Source organism: Frieseomelitta varia, unplaced genomic scaffold, assembly GCF_011392965.1.
Source record: "Frieseomelitta varia isolate USP_RPSP 00005682 unplaced genomic scaffold, Fvar_1.2 scaffold_280, whole genome shotgun sequence".
NCBI classification, from domain to species: domain Eukaryota; kingdom Metazoa; phylum Arthropoda; class Insecta; order Hymenoptera; family Apidae; genus Frieseomelitta; species Frieseomelitta varia.
Genome location: NW_025110013.1, coordinates 263,532 through 289,325, shown reverse-complemented (window position 1 = coordinate 289,325; position 25,794 = coordinate 263,532). Strand labels below are relative to the sequence as shown.

Below are 25,794 nucleotides of genomic sequence, written 5' to 3'. Positions count from 1 at the left end.
GAAAATTTCTTGTTATTAAAAAATTCTTTTAAGTGGCCAGAAATATCAACAATGATGTAACTATGCAAAGGTGATCCTTTGCAGCGGTCGATATCAAGGCCAAGCTAGTGACACCTAGATTTCATAATACGATGAAATGCAATATCTTTGGTACATAGTAGCGAGTCCATTGAAAGTCAATAGATTTTGATTACGTATTTCTAGATTTTATTAAAAGCATTTTTTAACATACGATTTTATTGCGATGTTGGGATTTCCTTAAAACACGTCTCATTGATGTTAAAGCGGAACTGCCTTTAAATTTTCAAATGATAACAATCTTTCTTACGTTTGTTAATATTTACTTATTTTTGTTATCTCTTCGGAAAGTTGTGATTAGATCAATTATAAAGGATGCGCCAATAGATTTCAGACGTGATAATATCCACTTGCTCCAATTTGCCTAGCGCCAAGTTTGTATTCGGCGCCAAACACTTGTAGGCATTGTAACGATGCTCGTCAACGGTGTGCCGTCAACTGATTGATGATTTTCAATTGAAGAATTCTTTCCAATTGTTTTTTTCCTAAGTCAGTAAGTATATTTTTATTCTGAAATCTATCTTGAAATGAATATATATATATATATATATATATATATATATATTCCGTAGTTTTTTCATATAATATCGTATAATATCATATATATTAATTGCGTTTTAACATAGAGGTTAGTTATAAAAAATGCAAGCATATAAAGAAGTATATAGTATATAAACATACGAAAATTATTTGTTTATATTATGAAACAATATTCTAAATACAATTAGGTTATTGATTTCTTTTATTGAATGGCCTACAGACATCGGATCTGAAAGTTGAACTTCGTAAATTCTGAAACCTTCAACTAATCCAATGATTTGTAACTCGAGTTACGACTGAGAAATTGCGCCAAAAATACTGGTAATTGAGAAATAGGTTATTCTGTAATATGACAAGCATATTTGATGAAATGTATTTTCTAACGATTATTTATTATTGTAATTGTGTGATAACGATATTCATTTTTTTTAAATTTCGAGTATTGATAAAATATTGTACTTGTTTACAGTGATCTTTTTCAGTAACATGTTAGTCGGTCAAGTTTTCTGGCTTAGGCTCTTTTATGAAAGGTTGTCGATGTGTCTGTATATCTTTACGCGGTTGGCGCTTACGTCAAGGGCGACCTCGACTTTCCACCGTCCCTAATCTGTACGAGAATCGTTTGCGAGACAAGCATTTTATTTCCGTTGTATGTGACGCCAGATATGTAGAAGTTTTAAGACTTTGTAATCTTTTTACGAATACATTTTACGAATAGTTCATTTTTTCTTTTATCAATTACACAGCGTCATTAGTTAATTCGTTAAATGTAGTAGATAGAAATCCTATTCAATTTATTACACTATTGTTATTTGGGCAGTTAATTAAAATACATTCAATCGTAGTTTCAATTGGCAGCAGTTCAGACAAAACTTCTCTTCTATATTGCAGTAATATCACCCACGTCCTTTTGAAAAGGTAACTGTATGTTGGAATCTTCCCTTTGTTTGTTGGAATCTATATTGTTACTTCCACGTGTAACCTTGAACCTATAAATCAAAAACCAGTAATTGAATGAATAACGTCGAACTGAAAAAAAGATGCGATGATTGATAGTAAAAGTAAGTATTGCAAGGATACGGATCAGAATGAACCAGACATTTGAAGCGAGATCGAGATATAGGGGAAAAAGATAGAGAAGCTATGATGATGAGGGTAGATGCAGCGAGACAAGGGCTGACGCGCGGTAATTGAGAATCGTTAACGCGTCCTCGAGGGAGATCGAGCGACTGGATTTTGTTAGGTCCTCTCTTACTCTCCTGCGTCGTTACCATCAGCCTGTCTTCCTTTTCTCGTCCCGGCTTCCTAGCCACGGCGTTGGTGACCTTCAACCGATCAAGAGTGGATGGACCTCGTTGGCCAGCGGGCCGAGGTATAAGGTCAAGGTTGCTGTCGTCGGTGTGCACGGGATATGCGACCTCCGAATGCATCGAGCGAGATGCGCGCGCAATCGACGCATGCGCGCTGCCAGCCGGCTTGTCATGCGTCGCAACGTGTCGCGCAAGTCATTGCCAAGGTCTTCACTGGTCACGGGCAAACCGTTATAAGTAGCGATGGGCACGAACTGAAATACAATTTTTTGATATATATCATTAAATATTTTTTTAGAATGTTGGCTTGAATATTTTGACGATTAAACATATTATGCATTTGCATTGTACATGTATTTTTAATGACGTTGCAATTTTTTATGAATGAAGTTGTTTGATTATTATATAGGTTATGATTGTTACATAGGTTATGAATGAAGTTAGTAACTGAAATATTCAAATGTCGACTGATATATATTAATCGCATAGTCGATCGATATATCGCACATAGTGTAATAGGATATACTTCCAATAAGAAATCGAATTCGTAATAGAACAAATATATAAAAAAAGTAATGTTAATTAGTAAGAAAGATTATTTTAAGATTTATGTTACATTTGTTTTAACTAATTTTACAGAATCAAAATATGAAATTACGAGAATATCGATTCCATCACTAGTCGTAAGTTGCCGGTTGAGACTGATGCAAGGTCGTCGACGATTGTTTCAGGGTAAGCTGTACTATTAACGCCTATCCCGCTAAAGCATTTTCTACATTCTACATTGTGTCATGAATTTAGAACTGCAATTACAATCATTGAGAGTTATTGATTAATACAAAAACTTTGCAACCTTTTAAGATATAAAAAGGAATGAATGCAAACATAGACTGATATTTGAATGTATTTTGTAACAATCCCTTTTTTTCTAATATATTTGCTAGTAGTTTTTATAATGATATTTGTAAAGAAAAAGAAACATTATATATCAGTCCTTATCTCATTGTCAGTAAAGATCATAGGAAAAAAGATCTAAATATTTGTGATAAGTCTCCTATAATATAAAGTGGCGAAGTATTCTTAAAAATACTACAATCTCTTCTCTGAGAGAAGCCTACTTATATCTATGTCTATGTCTGAGAGAGAAACCTACTTATATCTATATTTTACAATGCATTTACTGCTTGAATATACTTTTTATGAACTTGTATAAATCTGTTGTTGATAAGAATGTTTTTTGTTATATATATATATATATATATATATATATATATATATATACATATTATTATTATTTGGAGAATTTTTTTTCAATACAAGTCATGAAATTAAAAAAATGAATAAATTTTTTTATAAAAAGAGTAATTATACTAATTTATGTTTTTTTTTATTATTTTTGAGACTTCAAGAAAAGGGAGTTATGAAAGAAATAAACATGCGCCTCGCGACGCCTGTGTCACGACACCTGGCGTACATCCATGGCCAAGGTCCTCCCCGGTCACGGGCAACCCGTTATACGTAGTTGGAGCTAACACTTGCTCGAGGTCGCCCATGACTGTCTTACTCGCCCTAAGGCTCGGAAAAAGTTAATCTCCAAGCAGAGCTATCTAATATGCAACATAGAGATGAACATTTTAATGATTTCACTTTGAATTGAAACATTTACATGCAGATCTTTATATATTAAAGGTAAAAAGAAAGTTTAATTATAATTGATAAATAGGTTGTTTAAGTTATGAGTAATGTAAATTGTTTAAATTTGATTGAAACTAGAAAGTAGTTTTGAGTCTAATTTAATAATCTAAAATGTAACACTGATGTCAGACTACTGTACCTGTAATTGTTTAAGACTTTTTTTGTACTAAATCATTACATTTTAATTTGATTATTATTTATTAGCATTGATTATGAGATTTGAGAAGTTGTTAGAAACTGAGTCGAGGCCGGGTCACTGTTTAAGGTTGAAAGATTGCCTATTATTAGATAATTTTCGACTTAATAGAAAATTAATTTTTCTTGTATATTATCTAATTGTAAAAAGTATAAGTATACGTGTATGTTCAAACATAGAAGTTGCTTATGTACACCAAAAATAAGTAAATTCAATAATTAGTGAGGTAATTTCTGCGAGTAAGTTCAAACATGTTTTCATTAAATGACAAATAATACATCTATCAATATTTTCTCTGCGTTGAAAGTTGAAAACTTTTACTCACTATATGATATATTACAGGTTACGACATACTTCTTAGAAAATTTCTTTTTCGAGATTCAGTTTTACGGATTATGAAAAGCAAGATAGGAGAAAGCTTAGTAGAACGACTTAAAAGTAAATTCTCTTCCATGTCCTTAGATTTCCGGTTCTTCTCTTTTTTCTTCTTTACCTGAAAGAGATATCGCCGGTACCTATTCTTTTCTCACGATAGAAAAGAGTTTGAGAGTTGATGTTGGGCTGTCCGGGGGTGGCAAGTTCAAGGTAGCCATGTCCGGGTCACGTCCGGGCATGCTAACCCAAATACGATTACGGTCTAAGTACAGTGGAGAGTCGAGACAACAAAGTTGAGATCCAGTTGGAGTTTGCTAGGCCAATGGAACAAGGATCTAGTCCAATTCCCCTTTCAGAATTACACTCCCGAGCGAACCTGCGGCTTCTTTGATCCACCGCAATGTTTGAAAGGTTTCGCGCATTTCGCATAAAGATTTCGCCATCAATGCTAATCACGTGAAAATTTTTAATCACGAAGGAAAAATTGAACTGTTTTCCCAATTTGATGAAATTGTACTTCCTGTAATTTTAATGTTGCTCCTTCTTGTTTTCAGATATCTTATTGAAAGGTATTGTTTGTTTTTTTTTCTTTATTTTTTCTATTCGAAAGATTTTATTGTTTTCTCTGTTATTTTTCATATGTAATCCGACATTCTTGGACCTCGGTTCAATTCATCGCGCGCATTTTAATTATTTTCGCTTTGCAACTGCATTATATTGGCAAAAGAGCAATAATACATAGTAATATATAGTAATTGCAGATCGTTTCATGTCGATTACTTTGAACATTGAGTCTCTGTAAATTATAAGTATAATTTCATTCTTGCTTGCAACAAAATCATTTGTGATATGACGAAAATTGAATTGAATGTGAATTCATTAATTAATCAGAGTTAAAATTCATGTATAAACAAAGAGAATCATTTTGTATTTAAATCGTTCTATCAATTTCAATCTTCTTTATAAAGATACAAAATTTTAATGTTTGCATATCCACGTATAATATCCAAAGGTATGTGTATATACTTATGCGTGTGTTTATTCAGAAGGATGCAATGTGCTGCAAGTTACGCGCGTCGTCATTGCGCTTAGTCACGAGGATTATCGCCTTGTAATAATGTCACCAAGACGTCTCATTACGGAACGGCCACTGAACACGCGACTCTTAGAAAAGAAGCAAACCAAATGAGAAAACATTCTTGTTTATCACTTCTTCGAATTTAACCATCTGATTCGTACGTTGTTATAGATGTTCATGTCGTGTGACATTGTTGAAATATTCAACACTTAATAATAATTAATGGTCTTATATGTTCTTGTGACGAATCTAAATTGCAAAATATCCGTTATTTCTCATACATACGAGTAATATTCTCATAACCCTATTAATAATATACTCTTACAATGTTACTATTATTGACTATCTTACCGCTAAAATCAATGAAATTTTATTTCATTCATGATTCTTCCAACGACTCGATCATCTTTTTTCTGACTTTTACTAGAAAGAATTCAAGGAGATTTCTATCTAACAAACCCTACACGTTTCATTTTCAGTCGAATCACGATTACACGAATGAATGGGAGTTTCGTGAGTGGCTTTCGATTAAAGTGACCAGAGCGGTTGATCAGTCGTAGTTAGTCTTGCGGGAGGCAAAGTTTGTCGACGGATTTCCTTCCCGGAAATCACTTGGTTTGCCCACCATCCGGCCGATGTTCACGTCTCTCCTCGGAGTTGGAAAATACATTCGCCCTCTTTTCCTATTTTCCGCGTGGGACGTGCATTCAAGCGCGGTAACCTTGAACTTCATCCGCCTCCTCGACTGTTTCTCTCTCTCTCTCTCTCTCTCTCTCTCTCTCTCTCTCTGTTCTTCTCTCTCCTTTTAACTATGGTCTCTCTTCTCTCTTCCTTGTCAGCGTACTATCTTTCCTTTCTTTCTCCCTTTCTCTCTCTTTCCTTTTTAACTACCCTGTTCCGTTCTCGTTCTCTCTCTGGTTTTCTATAAACAACTTTTCTATTTTTCTCCTCTCTCTTATCTCTCTATCAGCGTACGCTGTTTTCCTCTCCTTTACCCTCTCTCGTATGATCCACTGACGTCACGGCTATCGACCCGAAATCCCGAGGCTGGCTCTGTGTATCTATACTTGCATACACGTGGAGGATTCGCACGTGTACATTTGCTTTTGATATGATCTTCTGTTTAATGCGTCTTTCTGTACATTCCACGCACACCTCTTATGCCGTTGCAAAGTAAATTCGCCATATCACCAAATAATATTGTATCAATTTGTCATTTGCACGATTTATTTGGGATTTACAAATTAATTCTACGGTTTGATTGGATTGGAATATGTAGAACAACGAATGACATTTATGATTATGTGCTTTTAATTATGATATTACGCTTTAATTATAATTATGACATTATGCTCTGATATTACTTTAAAAATGTTTTATAAAATTAGGCGCTGTAAGAAAATTTGATTTTTATTACAAAATTTAAATTTGTTCTGTAAAATGTAATTGAATTAAATTAACTTATTTTCATAAAAAGATAGAAAATTGAATTATACTACCAATTGTATGTATAGTTAAAATGATATTATATCAATTATGTATTAATATATCTCGTGATAACTTTGCAGGAGTGTATCAATGTGAAAGACGATAAAAACAAAGTAATTTTCAAAATTGCAAGCGCATGTGATCTCTGAAATTACATCGTAAAGGTAAAAATTACTTTTTCGCTCCTGATTATCTCATTTTTTTATGCATGTATCTATTCATGTTAAGGACAAAATTTTACATCTTTCAATATCTCCCTTCTATCTTTTTCTATGATTTCCACCTTAATTACTAATGGACACTTTAATCACAAGTAAAAGATTTATTATTATAATATAATAACATTGATTTTAATAGACTATTAAATATATAATGGAATAGTGGCATGCACGAGAGTAAAGTAAGTAACAGCATAATTTTTGAACAAAATTTATAATTGAAAAATATACTGGAAAAATTCTTTATCTTTACGCCAATTTTTAAGACACAGATGAGATAAAAACAGTTCTTCTGAACTTATGAAAAGGCTATCATTATTAGTTCAAATAGTAGCATCTCTGAATACCATCACGTGTTCAATTTTAATACAGTTTCTACCAATTTTACTATTTATTATTGAATGATCGTATAAGAACATGACATTTTCTTTAGCCGTCAGTTTCTCATAAATTTGTATATTTTACACTTATGATTTTATGATCTTTCGTAACACACTCGTAACACAATTACGTTTAATTGCAGATGATTCATCGAAGTAGTTGGAATTTGGTTTCTGCATTGCACTATGAGCAATTTTTGTTGATGCACGTACACATAAACGCTTTGTGCATTCATGCTCCAACAAGACGTCATGTCCTCGTGATCTGTGTGCAATTGTGTACACATGGTGCACGTCAACGTAAGCTTATGTACGTCGTATCAAGACACGTCAAGGGCATGACCGTAGAAGCGAGGATTCACGATGGAAAATCACGATCACGGCGATGGAAAAAAAGGAGTTCTCCGCGAAAATCAGGTAAGTAGTTATTAACTGCGCTTGCTCTTCGTTCGCTTGTTCATCATTAACATTCAGCGCATCTATTGGCTTTTGCTTTACTAACCTTGATGCGGCATTAGCAATTTAATCCTTGAATTGTAGGGCGACATGGATATTACGTAATTATTAAAGTTCATCATTTCGTTTTGAATTTGGTGTTAATAAATGAAAACAGATAATCCTTGTTGTTGAATATTAGATATATTATTCAGAATAATTAGAGAATCGCTGCTATGAAAGGTTCTATTACATCAACCAGGCAAATAGAAGTGAAGATTTATATAGATGCCAGGTTTATATAGATGCCATTTATATAGATTAATAGATTGACGTATTATTTAGATGATAGATACCGTAATGGAGATTGACTTTTATTATCGAAACAAAATGTACCAGCATAATAGGTATCTCGCTAGGTGATGCAAGTTAGTGGTGAAAAATTTATAACAAGTGAACAATAAATGCATTCTTTCTAGACAGGATTGACCTCTAAATTTAAGATATTATGTTTTCTTTATAGAATTATTTGGAAACATACATACATGTTTCTGCTATTAATAATTAATAGAACTTTCTCACAATGTAAGAAAAAATTTAGTTCTAAATGGAATAAAAAAGTGAGTGCAGAGAATAATTTTCTAATTGCTTTGAATGATGTATTATACAAATCAAGTATGACTTTTAAGTCAATGGTTTATTAGTAGGTATATTCACAATATTTTTCACTGCATTTTTATTACATTACTCACAATATTTAAATTGTCTATAATATCTCATCGAGCTTGTTAAGAAACTAACTTCTGCCTCTTAAACAGACTGTACCTATATTACTGTTAATTATGTATCAATCAAGAATCTGACAAATGCAACAATCTCGATATAAACAACAGAGTAATTAGAATGAATCAGGATATCAAAGATAATCAGGCAATTTTCTAGCAACATAGATAGATCAAGTATATCATTTTTCCCTTATTTTCGCGGTTTTTATTCTGATTACTGTAGGAAATGCTGTTTATGATTTACATACGTAGTTTTGTGGTCGAGTAATAAAGGAAAGATAATAAATAATTGCGGTCATCCGTAAAAATGTTTTAAAATGTTCACTCGTTTATTAAGAACGGTTTCATTGGTAAGAGGTAGACTGCTGTCGATTGAAAAACTTATCTTTGACGCTTTAACGGCAGTGATGGCCCATTGTAACGCTCTTAAGTCAAGTGTGATAGCATGTGTATGTACTAGGTATCCTTGACATTCGCGTCCTTGTCAAGAATTTTTCCGCATTCGATTGTTGTTCCAAGCATGCTCCGTGAATTGCAAATCAAGTGGAGGGAGATACAGGATAGAGAGATGGAATCCGGAAGATAGAGGAGGATGAAGAGATTGGTTGTTGAATGGTGGACGGCATTCGACCTTCGTCGAGAACCACATAGTAGAAAATATGCATAAAAGCAAGCAACACGTAGAGACGGTATATGTATAATAGTGAATTTGAATGCTTATTTTCTATAATGAATTAGACATATAGTTCGAATATAAGAAAACATTTACAAAAAGTTTCTATGACCTATTCAAACACGAGCCATTTTATTAGAGTAATAACTCATTTTTTAATTGGATTGGAGTTTTTAATTGTCGATCGATCTCCAAGATTGTTTAAAGATTAGGTAAAACTTTTTGACTTTTTAGATTCAATAGTTGAAGTTTGTGTTGTGGAGTAGAGTGAAGAAAAGATTGTCAAAGAATAGAATTATAGATGGATTCGTGTAAAAATAGAACTTTGTTCCTTCATTTGTAATTATAATACTGTGATCGAGTCATTCTTGGATGTACATATTTACATTTCTTTAATAGACACGATTTCGTCGAAAATTGAAAATTTAAATAATATTGTATGTTTATGAGATTAATTAAAATTCAGTTAGAGTCTTTAATAAGCCATTATTACAAGATAATTCGTAATTCGTCTGGTTGTTCACACCTTGTTAGAGCATACAATTTCTCAAAGCACCAAGGGACCTTTTGTCAAATATTTACAACCTCGACTCTCCTCTCATAATCGACTGTATCTAAAATTGGGAAAACATTGCGTCTTGTCCTTCTGACTGTTCGAAATTTATGGCTCCTTGTGGATCGTCACGCCTTGAATACTCATAAACATTCAGCCCTGAAAAATCGTAATGGTTTTTCAGGGGTCGAAGGGTAACACGGCATGATTTTCAACCTCTGCTGCTCCGTATTCTTTCGGTTTGTTTTCTCAAAGAAACATACCGTGGAAAAAATATACACTTTTTCTTTAGTCACACTAAAGAGAAACCTTGAACCGTCTTTTCTTTGTTATGTCGAATTTACTCTAAAGTTTCAGAATCGTTCGATTCTTTCTTTAGACTCTTTGAATCGTTTGGTAAAAAGATGATCAGGAGACTTTTTAGATTTTTATGGGAACAATTTCTTTTGTATTATAGAATCAACACAATAAATGAAGTTTACAAAACAAGTAAATTTTACAAGTAAAGTTTCGAGTTGGTTGATCATTCATAATTATCCAGAAAATGAATGATTAATTTCTCTTTCTTAATTTTTAATTAATTACTAATTTTGATAGTAATACATATTAATTCTATTGTTAAGTATCAACCATTCAGAAGGCTTAAATTCTTGAAAACATTCAGATTTACGCATTCAAGTACGAAAATATCTCTATCCATTTTTTAAAAATTGTTTTACCATCCTGTCCTCTATCATTTATCAGATATATTATCCAATTTCTTTCGAAAAACTGATTCTTTTACCCTCCTCTTTGAATATGAAATATATATGAAATTGCATATGAGATTTACGAACATAAAATCCTCGTAAAAATCAGAGGCCTTCGAATTTACCTGCGGATAAAGATCATGGTCCTATTAATTACCATTTTTAAAATGTCTGGAAGCTTTAATGTCGATTGCTGTACGACTGGCGCGATCTTTCTGTCGAACAATGCCTCGTAAAGTGTCCGATAGTCTCAGACTCCTGTCGCACAGTCGCTTTACTGCCGTTTATTTGCAACAATGATAATGACAGAATGATTACGAGACGCATGCGATCGTTTGCCTCGTTATTAACGAAGGATTTTGGATCACGTTCAATTTGGATCACTACGTGAATTCTGGAGTTCGCGATGGCGTTTGTTTCCCGTTCTGACATTAAAATATATCGAGACGTAGGATATATCGAGTATCATCGAAGGTCAACTTGTTATTTAGTTGTTATTAATAACCGTGACTACTACGCCACGAGGAAATTTCGTTTCTGTGTCGCGTCAGGGCCTATACAAGCTATGCGCATCGGAAATAGTCGGTTTTCTGAATGAACAGTCACTATTCCAACTAACTATGTTCCGCCAAAGTTACATAGAACCACTGAAAATGTCTATTATTAAACGTGACTCCGAGAAATTCGATCGTTCGCCTCAAAATCTAGCCACTTGTTATATCACTGGGAATATTATAAGCTTTCGTCGGATGATGGAAAGATAGTGGGGAATTTTTTCTCCCAATTCTTTTTTCTCTTTTGAGACCAATGGGAGAGTACTTCTCAAGGCAACCTTCCAACAAATTTTCGTATAGACGTATGCTATTTTAAAAATTATGTTCAATCTATTTCTTCTCTCAAATTAACATCATAGTACTGTGATCTAGATCTCTAAAATCTAGACTTTTAATTTATAAAATGTAATTTATAAAAATATTTTTTTGAGGGCTACTATGAATATATTAGGATGTAGTGAAATATCAAGTTGGGATTATACTCCCTTTCAAATGTACTTTTTTTTCACTTTGTTGAAAATTTCTCGTTTCTCTACAAGAGATTAAAAATATGATTCATTGTTGATAAAACGTTGTTTATAGTGAATCCATCATTCTCACATCATTTAAAATAGGATCGTGATGCGTAGAGTCGACGAAAAAGCGTGTTGTGCCATTCCAGTTAGCAAATCCTAGCCGGTTCGATTTCCGTGTACGCTCCACTCCGGTTATTGTTAGAACAACGAAGTTACGTGCTCGTTTACTCAAGTGGTTGATATACTGGCTTTAACATGTGAGCACGTGTGTGTAAAACAGAGGCCAAAGTGCACCTATGCCCGCGATTTCAGGCTAAAAACGGAGCCAAGGATATCGGGACGATAAGCAGGGCTAGGGTGATCCAAGCCCAATACCGCGGCTGTTCTTTGTTGACCAAGGACTGTCATCAATTCTAAAATTGTTCTTTCAGTTTGTCCTATGATTTCGAACCAGCATCGCAACAAATCGTTTAATCGTCGTGCAGTCAATTAAAATATTCCGGTTATTCAACAAATGTACAAGATTTAATACAGTAGTTTTAATTTGCGTATCAGGAAGTAACAAAAAAATACGTTTGTAGAAGAAAATTAATTTACTTGTGTCAATATTCCACTGCACGTAGCTGTGATGGTTGGAAAAAATGAATTCAGGCGATTATCTACCTATTACGCACTAGTTAATACACGGATAATGAGTTAAATTTTTACGTGGAGATATTCAAAGAATTGGAGATTCGGATCAGTTTTACGATATTTTCAGTAAAAGATAAAACGATTATAGAAATGTAGAAATGATCATCCACATGTTCAATTGTCCGTATTAGGATTAAATCGTGCTTCAGCCACGACGTCGTGCCATTAGGAGAAGAGGCCGATTGAAAACACGAAACGCTCTCCCGTTTTTTGCAACGTGCTCCGAAAAATCAAGTAATTGCTTCGAAAGGTCAGCGCAACGAGATTTTCCTCTTTTGCTCTCCTCGACCAGCTTTATAACGATCGCTTGACTATGTATTTGAGCATCCTTGGTCGAGGCGAGGGTCGGCCAAGGTAATCTCAATGATTCGTCAAGGATCATCTTTATCCTAGAGAAAGCGAGACTTTCTAGAGATGTTTACGAAAGTCATAAGGTACCAAGGGCAGCTTCTCGAAACCGAGTTTTCACCACATGGAATGCTCGGCAAACCTCTGCGGTTTCCGTGCCCAAAATCTCGGCTCGCTGCACGCTGCGAACGATTTGCATCCGATTTCACGCTCTTACGATACTTTTGTTCGGTAAAAGCAGTCCCAAGTTTTCGGAACTGTTCTTTCTTTTTTTCTTTTTACTTCTGACGAATTAATTGTTTGATGGTCGACGCTTATTTACGATCGTCACAACTCTTTTGTACACTTCCCTACATTGCTAATCTCTACATTTCTAGGGACGTTCTATTATTAGTGTCACGATAATTTTCGAAGTAATCTGCAAGTCGAAATTCGCTCGCACACTTCCGAGATCTACCGTGTACTTGTCACTGAATCTTTTAAATTGCATAAAGCCATTCTCGAATCCTTCTCGGAAGTCGGTGCATGTTAATCCGAGTTAAAACTCTAAGGAAAAACTCTTAATCCAAATGATTAAAATTCTGGTGTGCCTGGATTTTCCCAACCATCGTTTTACCTTCAAGTGATATTCTTGGAACATCACATAACGCAATGATTAATTTTCTAACTGAACATACAGTGTGTAACAAACTCCTATCATTTACACTACCGTGTAACACAAATTTGTCCAACAATTGCAACCGTATCTCCTTGAATGAACACGTTTAGCCTCGTTTAACCCTCCGCCTCCTGTGCTGGGAGTTGCTTGTATGTTAGTGATCGCACTAACGCATCATGTGGCTGTGCGCCATGTGTTTGCCAAATTGCCGAAGTGACGACGACTAAAGACGAAAAAAAATCAGTTTCTGGTAACGTTCTGAGGAAGAAAGACGCGTGCAGCAAATCGAAGCAACTTTTTACTTCAAAGTTTATTTCATATTTTAGTTTTTTTTATTATTGTTTTAGTATTTTAGTATTTAGTATTTAATAGTTTGTATTATTTTTGTTTTTAGCATTTAGTATTTTATATTATTTGTGTATTTGCTATTTAGATTTTAGTTTTTAGCACTATTTTAATATTTTACTATTTTTATTATCAATTTACTGTTTTTATTATTATTTTTGTTCTTTTCATCACTTTTTTCTGTTGTTTCTATTTATTGACGCAATGTCTTCGTTGCCAACGAGCAATTTTTCTTTGTTTTCTTTTGCTCAATTTGCACAAAACGTTCCTGACAGTAAATGACGTAAATGTAGAGTAAATATATATAAAACTTTATTATTCATACGACTATTATTTGTTCCTTATACTCCTATATGTTCCTATGTGAGTCGGGTGTCTGTCACTGTGTTGGTACAATATCAATGAGGATCTCGGTCTCGAATACCGTTACACTATGTACTACAATATCGGTGAGCCGTCCGGACGACCCTAAATATGTATTAGTGGGATATCCTTGTGAGTCAAAATGACCCAGCCACCGGAGCCTTAGCTTCAGTAGTCGGAGGGTTAAATAGATTTATGAATCACTGTGCACGCAGAACAACGTTTACCACAAAGAACGCTTAGGGACGACTGTACTCGCACAAGAGTGTCGTAAACACCATCGAGGAAGTATATTATTCATCGCCAGCACAAAGAACACAAATAAAGTTCGAAGGATCTATGATTTTCTAGCGGAATAATAGCACTTTTTTGGAATACATTCATCGTAAATTGACCATTCTGTTGGAGAAAGATGTAATTAGACGAAACACAAGTTCCCAAGTACTCGTCAGCCATAAATCTAAGACTAAGGTCGGATCATAAAACGGCCGATTCTTTTCACTTTCGTTGAGACGAGCGGTGAAATATGTGTCAGGAGGACATCAGGCCATTGGCCGTGTTCCACTTTCCGAGTCCCCTTTCCCTTTTCGAGATCGAGAACCATGCCGCCGTGTGTTCTCTTTGTGCGTTCGCGTTTCGAGAAAGGGGAGGATCGATACAGAAAGGAAAAAACGCGGAGCGCCTTCTTTTTTTTTTCTCGCTTTCGTTCGCCAGATTTCGCAACCCGGTCACTTCCCCTCCTGTGTTACTTCTTCTCGTCTGCTTGCATTCAAGAATTTGAAGCTTTGTATTTGCTACTATTTGAGGTCTTTTTTATTTGGCACGAGCTAAGTTTAACTGAAACTGCAATTAATGCTATTTTTACATTGCAAAAAGAATAATATACTGACGAAAGTCTTTATGGATGTATTATGTATGCTGTACACATTATGCAAACATTCTGAAATTTCATTGCCATTGTAATGAGACTCAACATATCTAATTAACCGCAGATAGGTTATCGTTGATCATCTAAAACAATTTATCTATCGTTTAAAATGACTACTCACGTATATACTCATTAATACTCGTCTGCCTTTTCGACGACTAATATTCCTTTTCTCTGATGTGATTATGTAAATTCGTTTCAATGATGCAACAGTCGTTACATAGGCTTGCATTACGCGCATTGTCTCACTTTCTATCGGTAATTGCCTCGTCGGTTTCCAGAGAAGATTTATTTTCTCACGATGTAGATAAATTATCTTTCAAATAAGATAGAATAATAAAGAAACAGAGTGGTAAATGATTCGATTCGGTAGCGGAAGAGCGAGATTTTTTTTTTGGAAAAATGTATGTTTACTATTGGTAGGATATATGGAAAAAGATAAGCATGAGTTTGGCTATCATATCACTACAGCGAGATATTTGTGCGAATTTATATATCTTTTTAAATATAAATAAAACCGAAAATTTACATGTATGTACATTCTGTATATTTTTGTACTTTAAAATTACTGGTCGCTGCATAAACGTTCTGTAATTCAGTATTATATTTAGAGAAACTATTAATAACTATCTAACTAACTATCTTGAATGTATTATTCAATAGAAATATTCGGATGGACACAGTTTTCCTATTTTATAGATTACGTTAATATTTTAACAAACCTTCTTCCTCTAACTTACAATTAATTACATTTAATCTTTTTTTATCTAAGATTATGGATTTTGCATTTATGGGAAATTTCAAGGCATGCAGTAATGCATAGTGTGCGCATGAAATGTATGAATATCCAAAATAGAGTACTAATAGAAACCTTTGTTAAGATCGATTCTACCTTGAATTTAAATAATTATTTATCGCATACTAACTTTCCTTAATATACTGACTTCCCTTCTTTAAAATACAATGGAGTTTTGTTTCGATAAAAATTACATTTTCTCATTTGTTTCGAACTTTACCGCTACATTCCATTATTATTAATAATTCCATATTATTAATTTACCATTCAACCATTGCTAATAAAAATTCAAAATGTTTCACATTTCATGCATACAATGGATTCATAAAAGGCTTCTGTTCGAATTCTTCTCTAACTCTATATAAATTATACATATATCACGTTATATAATATCGTTTGACTTCATGAACCTGTAATGACATTATTAAACACCGATAAAATGGTACCATAATGGCAACGTTATCTCAGCTCGTTGTAAATACGCGAAATAGATGGCGAGGAATCGCGTGTCATCGGCTAGCCATTAATATCAGTCCGCCTCCTTGATATAATTTCAACGGCGACCGCGACCACTTATCCCGGAAACGGCTTTCACTTTCTCCCCCACTAATGGCGGGCAACTTTCACTAACGAGACCTCCGCGAAACGGTTCGTGTGCGCACCTACGATCGTAGATCGGTAGAGAGAAGAGAGAGAGAGAAAGAGAGAGACCGAGAGGAAGAAAGAATCGGGTTTCTGGGTCGGCCAGGAAACAAAGCCGAAGCTCCGCTGTCTTTTCGTCCTCGCTCGACAATTTCGTGAATTCGTTCGGTCGAAAGATGCTAGTCTTTCGACGGTCGAAAATTTTCCTTCCACTCCGATGAATGACATTGAGAACGATTAGTATACGTGAAGAATGTTCATCGTGTACACATATATCTACGGGATGTTTGAAGAGGTTGCGTGAATCAACCGCTAAACGGCAAGGAACACGAAAATCAACACACAAGATGAAGAAATTTCTTTTGTCCTTTCGTTGTTTGAGCTTCGACGTCGTCCTCCTTCGTTCAGGGACGCTTTTCTGCTGCTTCTATGGTTCTTCTGTTTTAAGGGGTATTTCATTGGACGAGCGTTATTGTCGCTTGTGATTTATATCGTTGAATTTTTTCACGTTATATTTTTCTTCCTGAGACTTCTTTTTCTTTTTTTTTTTTTAAATAGATACAGTGGTCGTTGGAAGTCTTTTGACTAACAACAAAGTGTCGTTTTTTTTTTTTGTTTCTTTTGCACCGAAAACGTTATGTCGACGAATTTTCTAACACGCAAATTCTTCGAATCGCTTTCGCACTGTGCGATTGAATTCCAAATGAAAACAGCGAAAACAGATGAAGGATAGAAGCGTCACGAATCGATAGGCAGTGCGTTTTCAGTCGTAGAAATGTAATCGGGTCAATCGAGTGAGTCTGGTGTACGACTAGGTAGGACGATGGTGAACTACGTCTTACCTGAGGTCGACGCTCGTGAAACATATGTAAAGCGGAGTATTATACGAGGTACAATGGTGGCAGGACACGACGAATATGGCACGCGTATCACCATGTGTTATTCGGATCGGTATCGTTTACACATGTATTATTCTGGCGGTTCGTGGCCTTCGAAAAGGGATCGAATAGGGACGTGGCAACACACTTTAGACGGTTAACTGGGTCACGACCCCGAAATATATGCCACCGAACTGTCTACTAGCGCTATAGAACTTCGCTTTCAGGCCGTCTGCCTTTCGAGGTTAAAGGTCAGCCCCAGGCTTCTGCGTCTTACACGAAACATAGGTATTTATAGCAGGAGACTTGTTACTTCTTCTATGCCACGCGATTCTATCCACCGTTTATCGAACAAACTTTCAGCTTTCCCAGTAGTGGTTTTTAATCGAAATTCGGCATCAAGATTATTTGCTTTTCAATTACTGTCTTTTGCATTTACACATTTACACATTACACAGATAAGTGCAATAGTTTCCACGAATAGAACGCTTTGTTTATAATCTCTTAAGATTCGTTTCATTCTGAACAAATTTTCCAGAATATAGTTATCATAATATTATATAATACAATTCATTTGTAATAAATATAAAACGAGTCGGGGATTAGGGGGATTAGGAGATCGAGTTAAGCGCTAGAAATTTTGTAAATTTCAAATAGAATCTCTAGCGATAAAGAACGGATGAGCGGAGCTGTCACGTTGCCAGAGCAAGTTCAATTCACTTTCTACATGGTGCAAGTATGTAGTTAAACACGCGAGCGTTCATTGCACGCGAACGATGCTTGCCAAAGGCGGGAAAATAGTCGTCCCGACCTTGTTTCTGGCCGTCGAAAGTAGAATGTCGAGGGAGACGTTCGAGAAGAATTCCTTCGGGCTCATTGTCTGTCCGTGAACAATGGGGAATAAGCCAAACTCAAAGTGGGTGAATAGGTCACGTGAGTTACGCGATAGCGGCGGAATGGCTCGTCTCTTTCCCCTGGCGAAAACGATCGCACCGGCGACACGACCGGTTAAATCGAAAGTCGAAGACGCTGGTACGTACTTGTTTGTCGTGTTCGTTTCTGTGAATGCTCATGAAACGACACTCTATTGAAATTCATCGCTGATTGCTCGGTTCTTCGCTTTCGCCTGGTTGTACAAACTTTCCGATTTGTCGATCTCTCGAGGCAGATCTCGCCGTTTGTTTTTGAAATTATGCTCAAGTGTGAGTTAGAGTTAACGTACCGGACGTCGATTAACTTTAACTGCAAAATAGAAAAACATGAAACAGATGACGTTACGAATGTTTTCTTAAGTCTACAGAATTCGATTCTGTAGGTTTCTTGCTTTGGTAATTGTTGCTTTAATTTTATCAGCTTTTACCTTCGAGCGTGGATAACTGCTTGTTACAAATTTATTCCTCCCGAGTTCAAACTTTTGAAATTAGGTTCCATAACTGCAACTTGCGTAACTTCACGCTGCTGTTGTTTTCTTACATTTTTTTCCAATACCTGTTACAAAGCATTATTCTTGTTATTGAATACAACTAGTAGCATAACTGTATTATTCCCTAAATGAATTAAATTAATTTTAAAAAGGAAGCTACTGAAATTTCTTCCTTTCATCACGTAACGATACGAAACTTCATTTATTAATTTCTGAACAATTCTCAGTCTATCTATATTTTGAAAATAATCCATCTATATTTTGTTTTTCTAATGTATAATGTTCAATATGTTGCAGAATAATCCTTTTATAAAGATTGAAATTACAACGAAAGAAGAGATCGCTGTTCTAGCTTGGTTTCGATAAAATTGGCTCAACAGGTGCTGCCCCCTGGTCGATCGTTCCTGAGTGAAAAGCCGCGATAGATCGCGATCCACAGGATCATTTAAATAACAGCTGCATCATGATCACGGGAGGTTTGTCGATGGTACTCTCACTTTCTCTGCGATATTCCCGACGACCTGGTTTTCAGGCGGCACAGTTTACCCCATCAAACGAGAAAGTGAACGCGTAGACCTCTTCTCTCTCTCTCTCTTAATCTTGTCATCTTTCTCTCCTCTTCCTCACCTTCTCTTCTTTTAACCGGTGGAATCCTTCGTGCGTAGGTGAGACCAGCTTTTGTCCAATGCGGAGTAACGCAGTGAACAGTATCCCAGGGACATATTATTACTTTCAAGAAACGACGGGAGATAAATCTACTTCAGCGACTTCCTAGTTGAACGATGGAGAACAGAGAAAGCTTTGTCCTCGTTATTTGAAATCAGCTTTTGTCGCGTCACTCTCTGTTCTCGTACATATCGTTGTCTGAACGCTGGTTTCGTTTAACAACAAAATTAGCGTGATAAATATATCTTAATCAGATCGAGGAGATCTGTCTCAGTCAGTAATTTCGTTATTGAATATCACAGAAGAAAAACAGACGTAGTCTTTAATCTTCGGTTTTGAATTCAACTTTATGAGTTTTCAGTATCTAAACTTTTTTGGTAAGATTAGACGTAATCTTGATTCTCTAAAAAAAAGACTGTAAAATAAAATTAGGCACCTTGCAAGATCATCAAATTAAGAGTACTGCAGTTGTATCTAGGTCGTCGTTTTAATTGTTATATAACGTAAAAATTGGAAAATTAACGGAAATTGATTCACGGCACAGTTGTTCCTCAATTACACGTAATTCCTCTATTCGTAAAAACTCGTTTCGAAATAGTGATTTATTTTTCCAGGTATCGTATTCATAATTACGGGAAGATGTATACAGCGGAGACTCAAATTCCAAGCACGAACACAGTAAAAATACTACCAGGGAGCAGAAGTACGTCGCGTAAGCTGGTATTTTCAGTAGGATGACAAACGCAAAGATACGTGACGTCAGAGATCACAAGCGACATTCCATTGTCACGGAGGTCGGGACTATAGTTCATAAGAGGAAAGCACGAAAGTCATGGAGGAAATAGTTGATTAGGATACTCGTTTAAAACAATGCGCGTCCGATACATCGAGTCATAGTTACAATTGAATTGCTGTTTTAATTTCCATTGGTTAGTTGTACAGACTGAGCTGTACAAACTGTTTCACGACAGTAGTACAATCTCTAAGAAGATTCTTCACGATGAAATAGAACAAAAATTTAAAAAGTATAAATTTTTGGACATACTTTACTTTTGAAATCATTGATAACGTTGAAAATCTTTAGGCACACGTGTATTAAGTTTTGACCTGAATGAATCTCTCTGTATGATCGATAGAGGATTGAAACGCAGATTTAAAATTGATAGTTCAAACAGACAAATTTTTGATTCTTTACGACCAGAGATTAACAATATTATGAGACTGTTTTAAAAAATGAATCGCGTTCTTTTCTTTTTTATTAAATTCACATAGAATTTTAGAAGAAAAGTCAATATCTTTCCTTCGCCACGTTGTTTGTACTTGTAAATGTGTTGTCGCGATTTACCTTTTGTCATTGATATTATCTTACATGCTGGAAAAATACAGCTAGTACACGTGTAGGTACATCTAATGAATTCTACTTCGTTTCAAAGAAAGGAAATCTTAATGCAAAAACTTAATTCTATATTTTTAATTTCTTATAACTTTTTTTTAACTTTTTTACTTTTGCATACGAACTGTCCCAACTAAATGAATATGCTATCACAACTAAAGCAATCTGTCAAATCATATTTCTCACCAGATAATTCACTATCACCATTTTTACGATGCAATGTCATTGTGACGAATAAACCGAAGTATTGATGCACGAAATATGTATATAAATCCTGTTCCGCCAGGTTTTCTGCGTTGAATCGACGCGGAATTTGAACCGCGTCGATTCAACGCGGCAAATGAAATAAATTATTTATCGACAATAATTTAAATATTAATATTAACGTCCTTCTTGTTCGATGAATGCACTTTTGTTTGGTGACTCGTGAACAATCCATATTCATATGGTTCCTACAGAGAGACACAAGGTTCTGAAAACGCTCGTGGCATGCTTACACGGTGTTGTGCACGTGTTAGATCATCCACACATTAAGCGTCTTTCCTACACGAGTCAAGGTCGGTTTTCAAGGCTTACCCAAGCGTTTCCTAGTTGATTACGTTCAATGGAACGCATTATGCATGTGCGTTCGACTGGATGTCAACCGATAGCTGACTGTCCTCAAGCGCTTCAATTCGCTCGTCAATGAGGACAGATCCATGTACCTGGCATATCGCGATTCGCTAACGATTCTCTAACTCGTTAATCAAGCAGAACGGGTTAACTCGCCGCTTGAATTGAAGATCAATCTTTCAGGTACAATAACATTTTTATTTGTCATTAAATGTCTTTGTGGGTAGTAAATGTCTTTTGTGAAGAAGAAATAGTAGATACTAAGTTTTAAGGCCAGTTTTAATGGAGACAAGTAAATTGCAAATTAGTATAAAATTAAAATACAAGGAATAGGAAAAAATTTATGATACATGATATGATAAACAATAATAGCCCACTGCATAATATAATAAAATTTCTCATGTCTCGACCTAAAGTAATAACAATTTTTTATCTAGTATGAATATTTTCGTTCTTTTTTAAGAATTTTTTGTATTTGATTTAAATCAGAGTTTTTTATATTTTATTTTATCAAATTAACATTTCGCGCGAAATGCGCGATTACAGCGCACTAGCGGTGAAACAAGCAACATACTTTCTACGATTATCGAAATAATCGATATTTCTCACGATCGATATTTAAGCGGGAGTAATGGCGGAAAGGAGCACGCCTCGTCACACGTAAACAAGAAAGTATTATCCAGAAGAATCATCCAGAAAGAAATATTATCATCTAAAAAAGTTCTCAAATAAAAATATAAAGCAATAGTTGTTAGATTTCTGTTTGTATTGTGCATTTTTAAGATAAAACATGCATTTTTGGCTTCAAGTCAAGGTAAGATTTAACCAAAAAATTATTACATATAATTTTCAACAATAAAAGAAATAATAGCATATAAACATTTAAACAGGACATACTATGCTAAAAATTATTTATAATTATATACCAAAATTTACATTCTAACCATTACAAATATTGTGATTTTGCAATATGATTACTTTTATATATATATATATATATATATATATATATATATATATGTATAATATGCTTTTACTTTTATTGTAACATTTTCTATTCATTTGTTGATTCTTTAACACCATATTGCGTAATTCTTAACAATTCCAATATTAAATTCAAGAATAATTTATTGAAGATATATGTATTTAATGGCTGAAATAATAATTCTATTACTACTAATATAATAAAATTTGTCATGTCTCAGTTTAAAGTGTTGACAATTTCTCATCAAGTATGTGATTATTTTCGTTCTTGTTTAAGAATTTGTTATAACTTTTGTGCATTTGATTTGGACTACAGTTTTTTTATTTTTTGTTCTAAGTTATCGTTTCCTGCGAAATATGCGATTGCAGCGCCGCAACAGTGAAATACGCAACATACTTTCTACGATTATCGAAATAATCGATATTTCTCACGATCGATTTTCAAGCGGGAGTAATGGCGGAAAGGAGCACTCCTCGTCGTACGTAAAGAAGAAAGTATTATCCAGAAGAATCATCCAGAAAGAAGTATTATTATCTAAAAAAGTTCTCAAATAAAAATATAAAAGCAATAGTTGTTAGATTTCTGTTTGTATTGTGCATTTTTAAAATAAAATATGCATTTTTGGCTTCAAGTCAAGGTAAGATTTAACCAAAAAATTATTACATATGATTTTCAACAATAAAAGAAATAATAGCATGTAAATATTCAAACAGAACATACTATGCTAAAAGTTATTTATAATTTTGTACCAAAATTTTATTGCAATTCTAACCAGTGAAAATATTGTAACCTTGTAGTTGACTAATTCATTGTTACATATATACATATACATATATATATATATGCATACATATATACATATATGTATATGTATATATGTAACAATGAATTAGTCAACTACAAGGTTACAATATTTTCACTGGTTAGAATATATATATATACTAAATTCAACAATAATTTATTGAGGATGTACGTAATAGTTAAAATAATAATTTTACTGCATAATATAATGAAATTGTTTAATTCTTAAATAAAATAAAGTGTAGAAGGCCCCGAAAGTCAAAACAACATCAGTGCACAATGTTTATGTTTGTTTTTATTATCGATTTTTTTCAGTTATTGATTTCACTCTTATGGTTATCAGTATCTTGTCTCGTACGCTTTTTTAATAGAATTTCAAGTTGATTATCGTTTCACTTTTACATATTTGCCTTCATTTGACATATTTATTCTAATTTTTGGTTTCCTTTTGTGCAGGTTATTCCTTGGTTACAAAGATAGCATGAAATGCATAGACGGTACGATTATTAATGAACAACCTGATGAACTTTCACGGAAAGTTGGTAACATTTTGTTCATTCTAGGTAACATTTGTTATATAATTTATGTATATTTGAAATACAATTCACAATACGTAATTTCATAATTATATGGTATGAAACAAGGATGAAAATGGAAAAGATTAAAGCAATTAATATTTCGAATATGGAGATCATAACTTGGTGGTATATGGACACAATTCTTGTATTAGATTATTAAATTCAAACGTTTCGTACTTCATTATACTATACTTTGCTACAATATACTTTTTCCGAACGCTGACGCGTAATTAAATGATTCAGAGCAAGATTTCACACGTGCATGATTTTTTAAATACATTTAATTGTGAAATTTTGATTTGTGCAAATATTTTCGAATATTTATAATACACGACGTGATATATTATTAATATGCATACTTCATTTTAATAACAAACATTAGAATACAAATTTTACAAATTTGCTCAAGTTTATAATCATTTTCTAGAAGAATAACAGTATTTTCTAAATAAACGTACTCTTTGCCCTTCCTCTTCTAATCAGCTTTATTTTCAGAAAATTTTTGTGACCGCGCGCAATGCGGTCGGTAGAGTCAGTGTTTGTTGCGCAATATTTTAATATTTTTCTGAGCAAAATGGCTCTTATTAAATTAAATTATTAATTCATTTAAATTGTAATTCGCGAATTTAGAGTTAATGAGTCCGCCGATTGCTACTACGTGTGTGTTGGTAGTCTCTTATTTTCTTTTTTTTTGTACTTTTCCTTGTTCAATATTCGTTTTCGGTATTAGAGTCAGTTAGTGCTCAAGAGGATAAGGTCTCTTCAGGAGATCAAGATTGTAAGTAGTTTTATCGTATCTTAAATTGTACAATTTTTCAAATTTAACAATAAAATATAATGTTTGACATTTGTTACAGACACTTCACAGCATCAATTTTTTTGCATTTTTGGGAGAAATTCCAACGATGGCTCTAGAGCCAAGAATGTAAGAATCTTTCATTATTTTCAGCTTAAGATTTTACTTTCCTTTTAAATACAAAATTCTAATTTTTAATGTTTTGTTACAGATCTTCTACAGTCTCCATTTTCCCTAATTCTCCAAGAATTGCGATGCTTCAAAAGCTAAAAATGTAAGTACTTTAGATTGTATTCTCTATAGTTCTTTTTCTATTGAAATCGAATGTAAAATTATAATTATAAAATAAAAACACTTTAAATTATTAGCCCGAATTTTTATCATTACTAAAATTTAAATTTTCACAAATAACACTGTGTCTTTAGAAACAAAATTTTTGATGCTTTTCAGAAAATTTTTTACGGCGTTCACTTTCACCATGGGTATCTACTTGATGAGAGTCTTCACGGTAACTTTTCCTGCTCCAGTGCAGCATCGATGACAACCTTCTTCACATCTATCGCGTGAGTCGCATGCATTTATGTTCCTCCGGTCACTCAATCATGTCGTAGGACGAAAAGTCCGAATCGGCATGGGTGACTGGTTGTATACGTAGAATTTTTGATGAGCATAGTGACCGCGGGTATTTTTTATACTCGTGAGTAGTAATATTTTTTTATGTACTAGATTAGGATAGGGCTTCTTGCACATCGCGATTTTAACAATTAAAATATATACATTTATGGTAATTACTTATAAGATCAAAATATCTTCAGTATAAATGTTTACAACAGTAAAATATCCATATGAATATCCATATAAACAAATAAATTATAAATATTTATAAATAATTATTATCAAGACGACTTCGTTTGAGCATTTCATAGTTGAGAAGACGGATACCCTCCGACTTCTGTGAAACAAGCAGTTATTACATATTGATATATACTGATGATATATTTTGTTATATTAGTAAATAATTAATAATTGTTATAATAATTAACAATTTCCAACTTCATCTTCCCTTTTATAATAGTATGATAAATGATTTAATGAATTAAGTTTTATAATTCTGAACTTCAGTTGAATTTGAAATATAATAGATTAGAATTCTTTCCGTAGAAAAATTTATAAAATTTTATGTGCAAGAAGATACTTCGCGACAGGCAGATTTTTGAATCAAAGCAACAAGTTTGCTTTTGCATTTTCGAAAATGTGCTTTGATGAA

At 34.0% G+C, this 25,794-nt stretch overlaps 1 protein-coding gene across 6 annotated transcripts; it reads left to right on the top strand.

Annotated features, from left to right (window-relative positions):
* The first annotated feature begins 478 nt into the window (after positions 1-478).
* On the top strand, positions 479-21,712 carry LOC122529192. 6 transcript variants are annotated; one of them, XR_006306766.1, is made up of 6 exons: positions 479-575; positions 2,568-2,660; positions 3,330-3,617; positions 7,502-7,775; positions 18,994-19,172; positions 19,977-21,712. XR_006306766.1 is itself a non-coding variant. In XM_043655027.1 (3 exons), exons 1-3 carry the CDS (start codon positions 7,396-7,398, stop codon positions 20,042-20,044), a joined length of 360 nt encoding a protein of 119 aa, XP_043510962.1. In that variant the 5' UTR covers positions 7,334-7,395; the 3' UTR covers positions 20,045-21,712. The 6 variants fall into 6 exon arrangements, 1 of the variants encoding a protein (XP_043510962.1); XR_006306767.1 differs by having other exon boundaries at positions 485-571; XR_006306768.1 differs by lacking the exon at positions 479-575 and adding an exon at positions 2,142-2,500.
* The last annotated feature ends 4,082 nt before the right edge of the window (positions 21,713-25,794 follow it).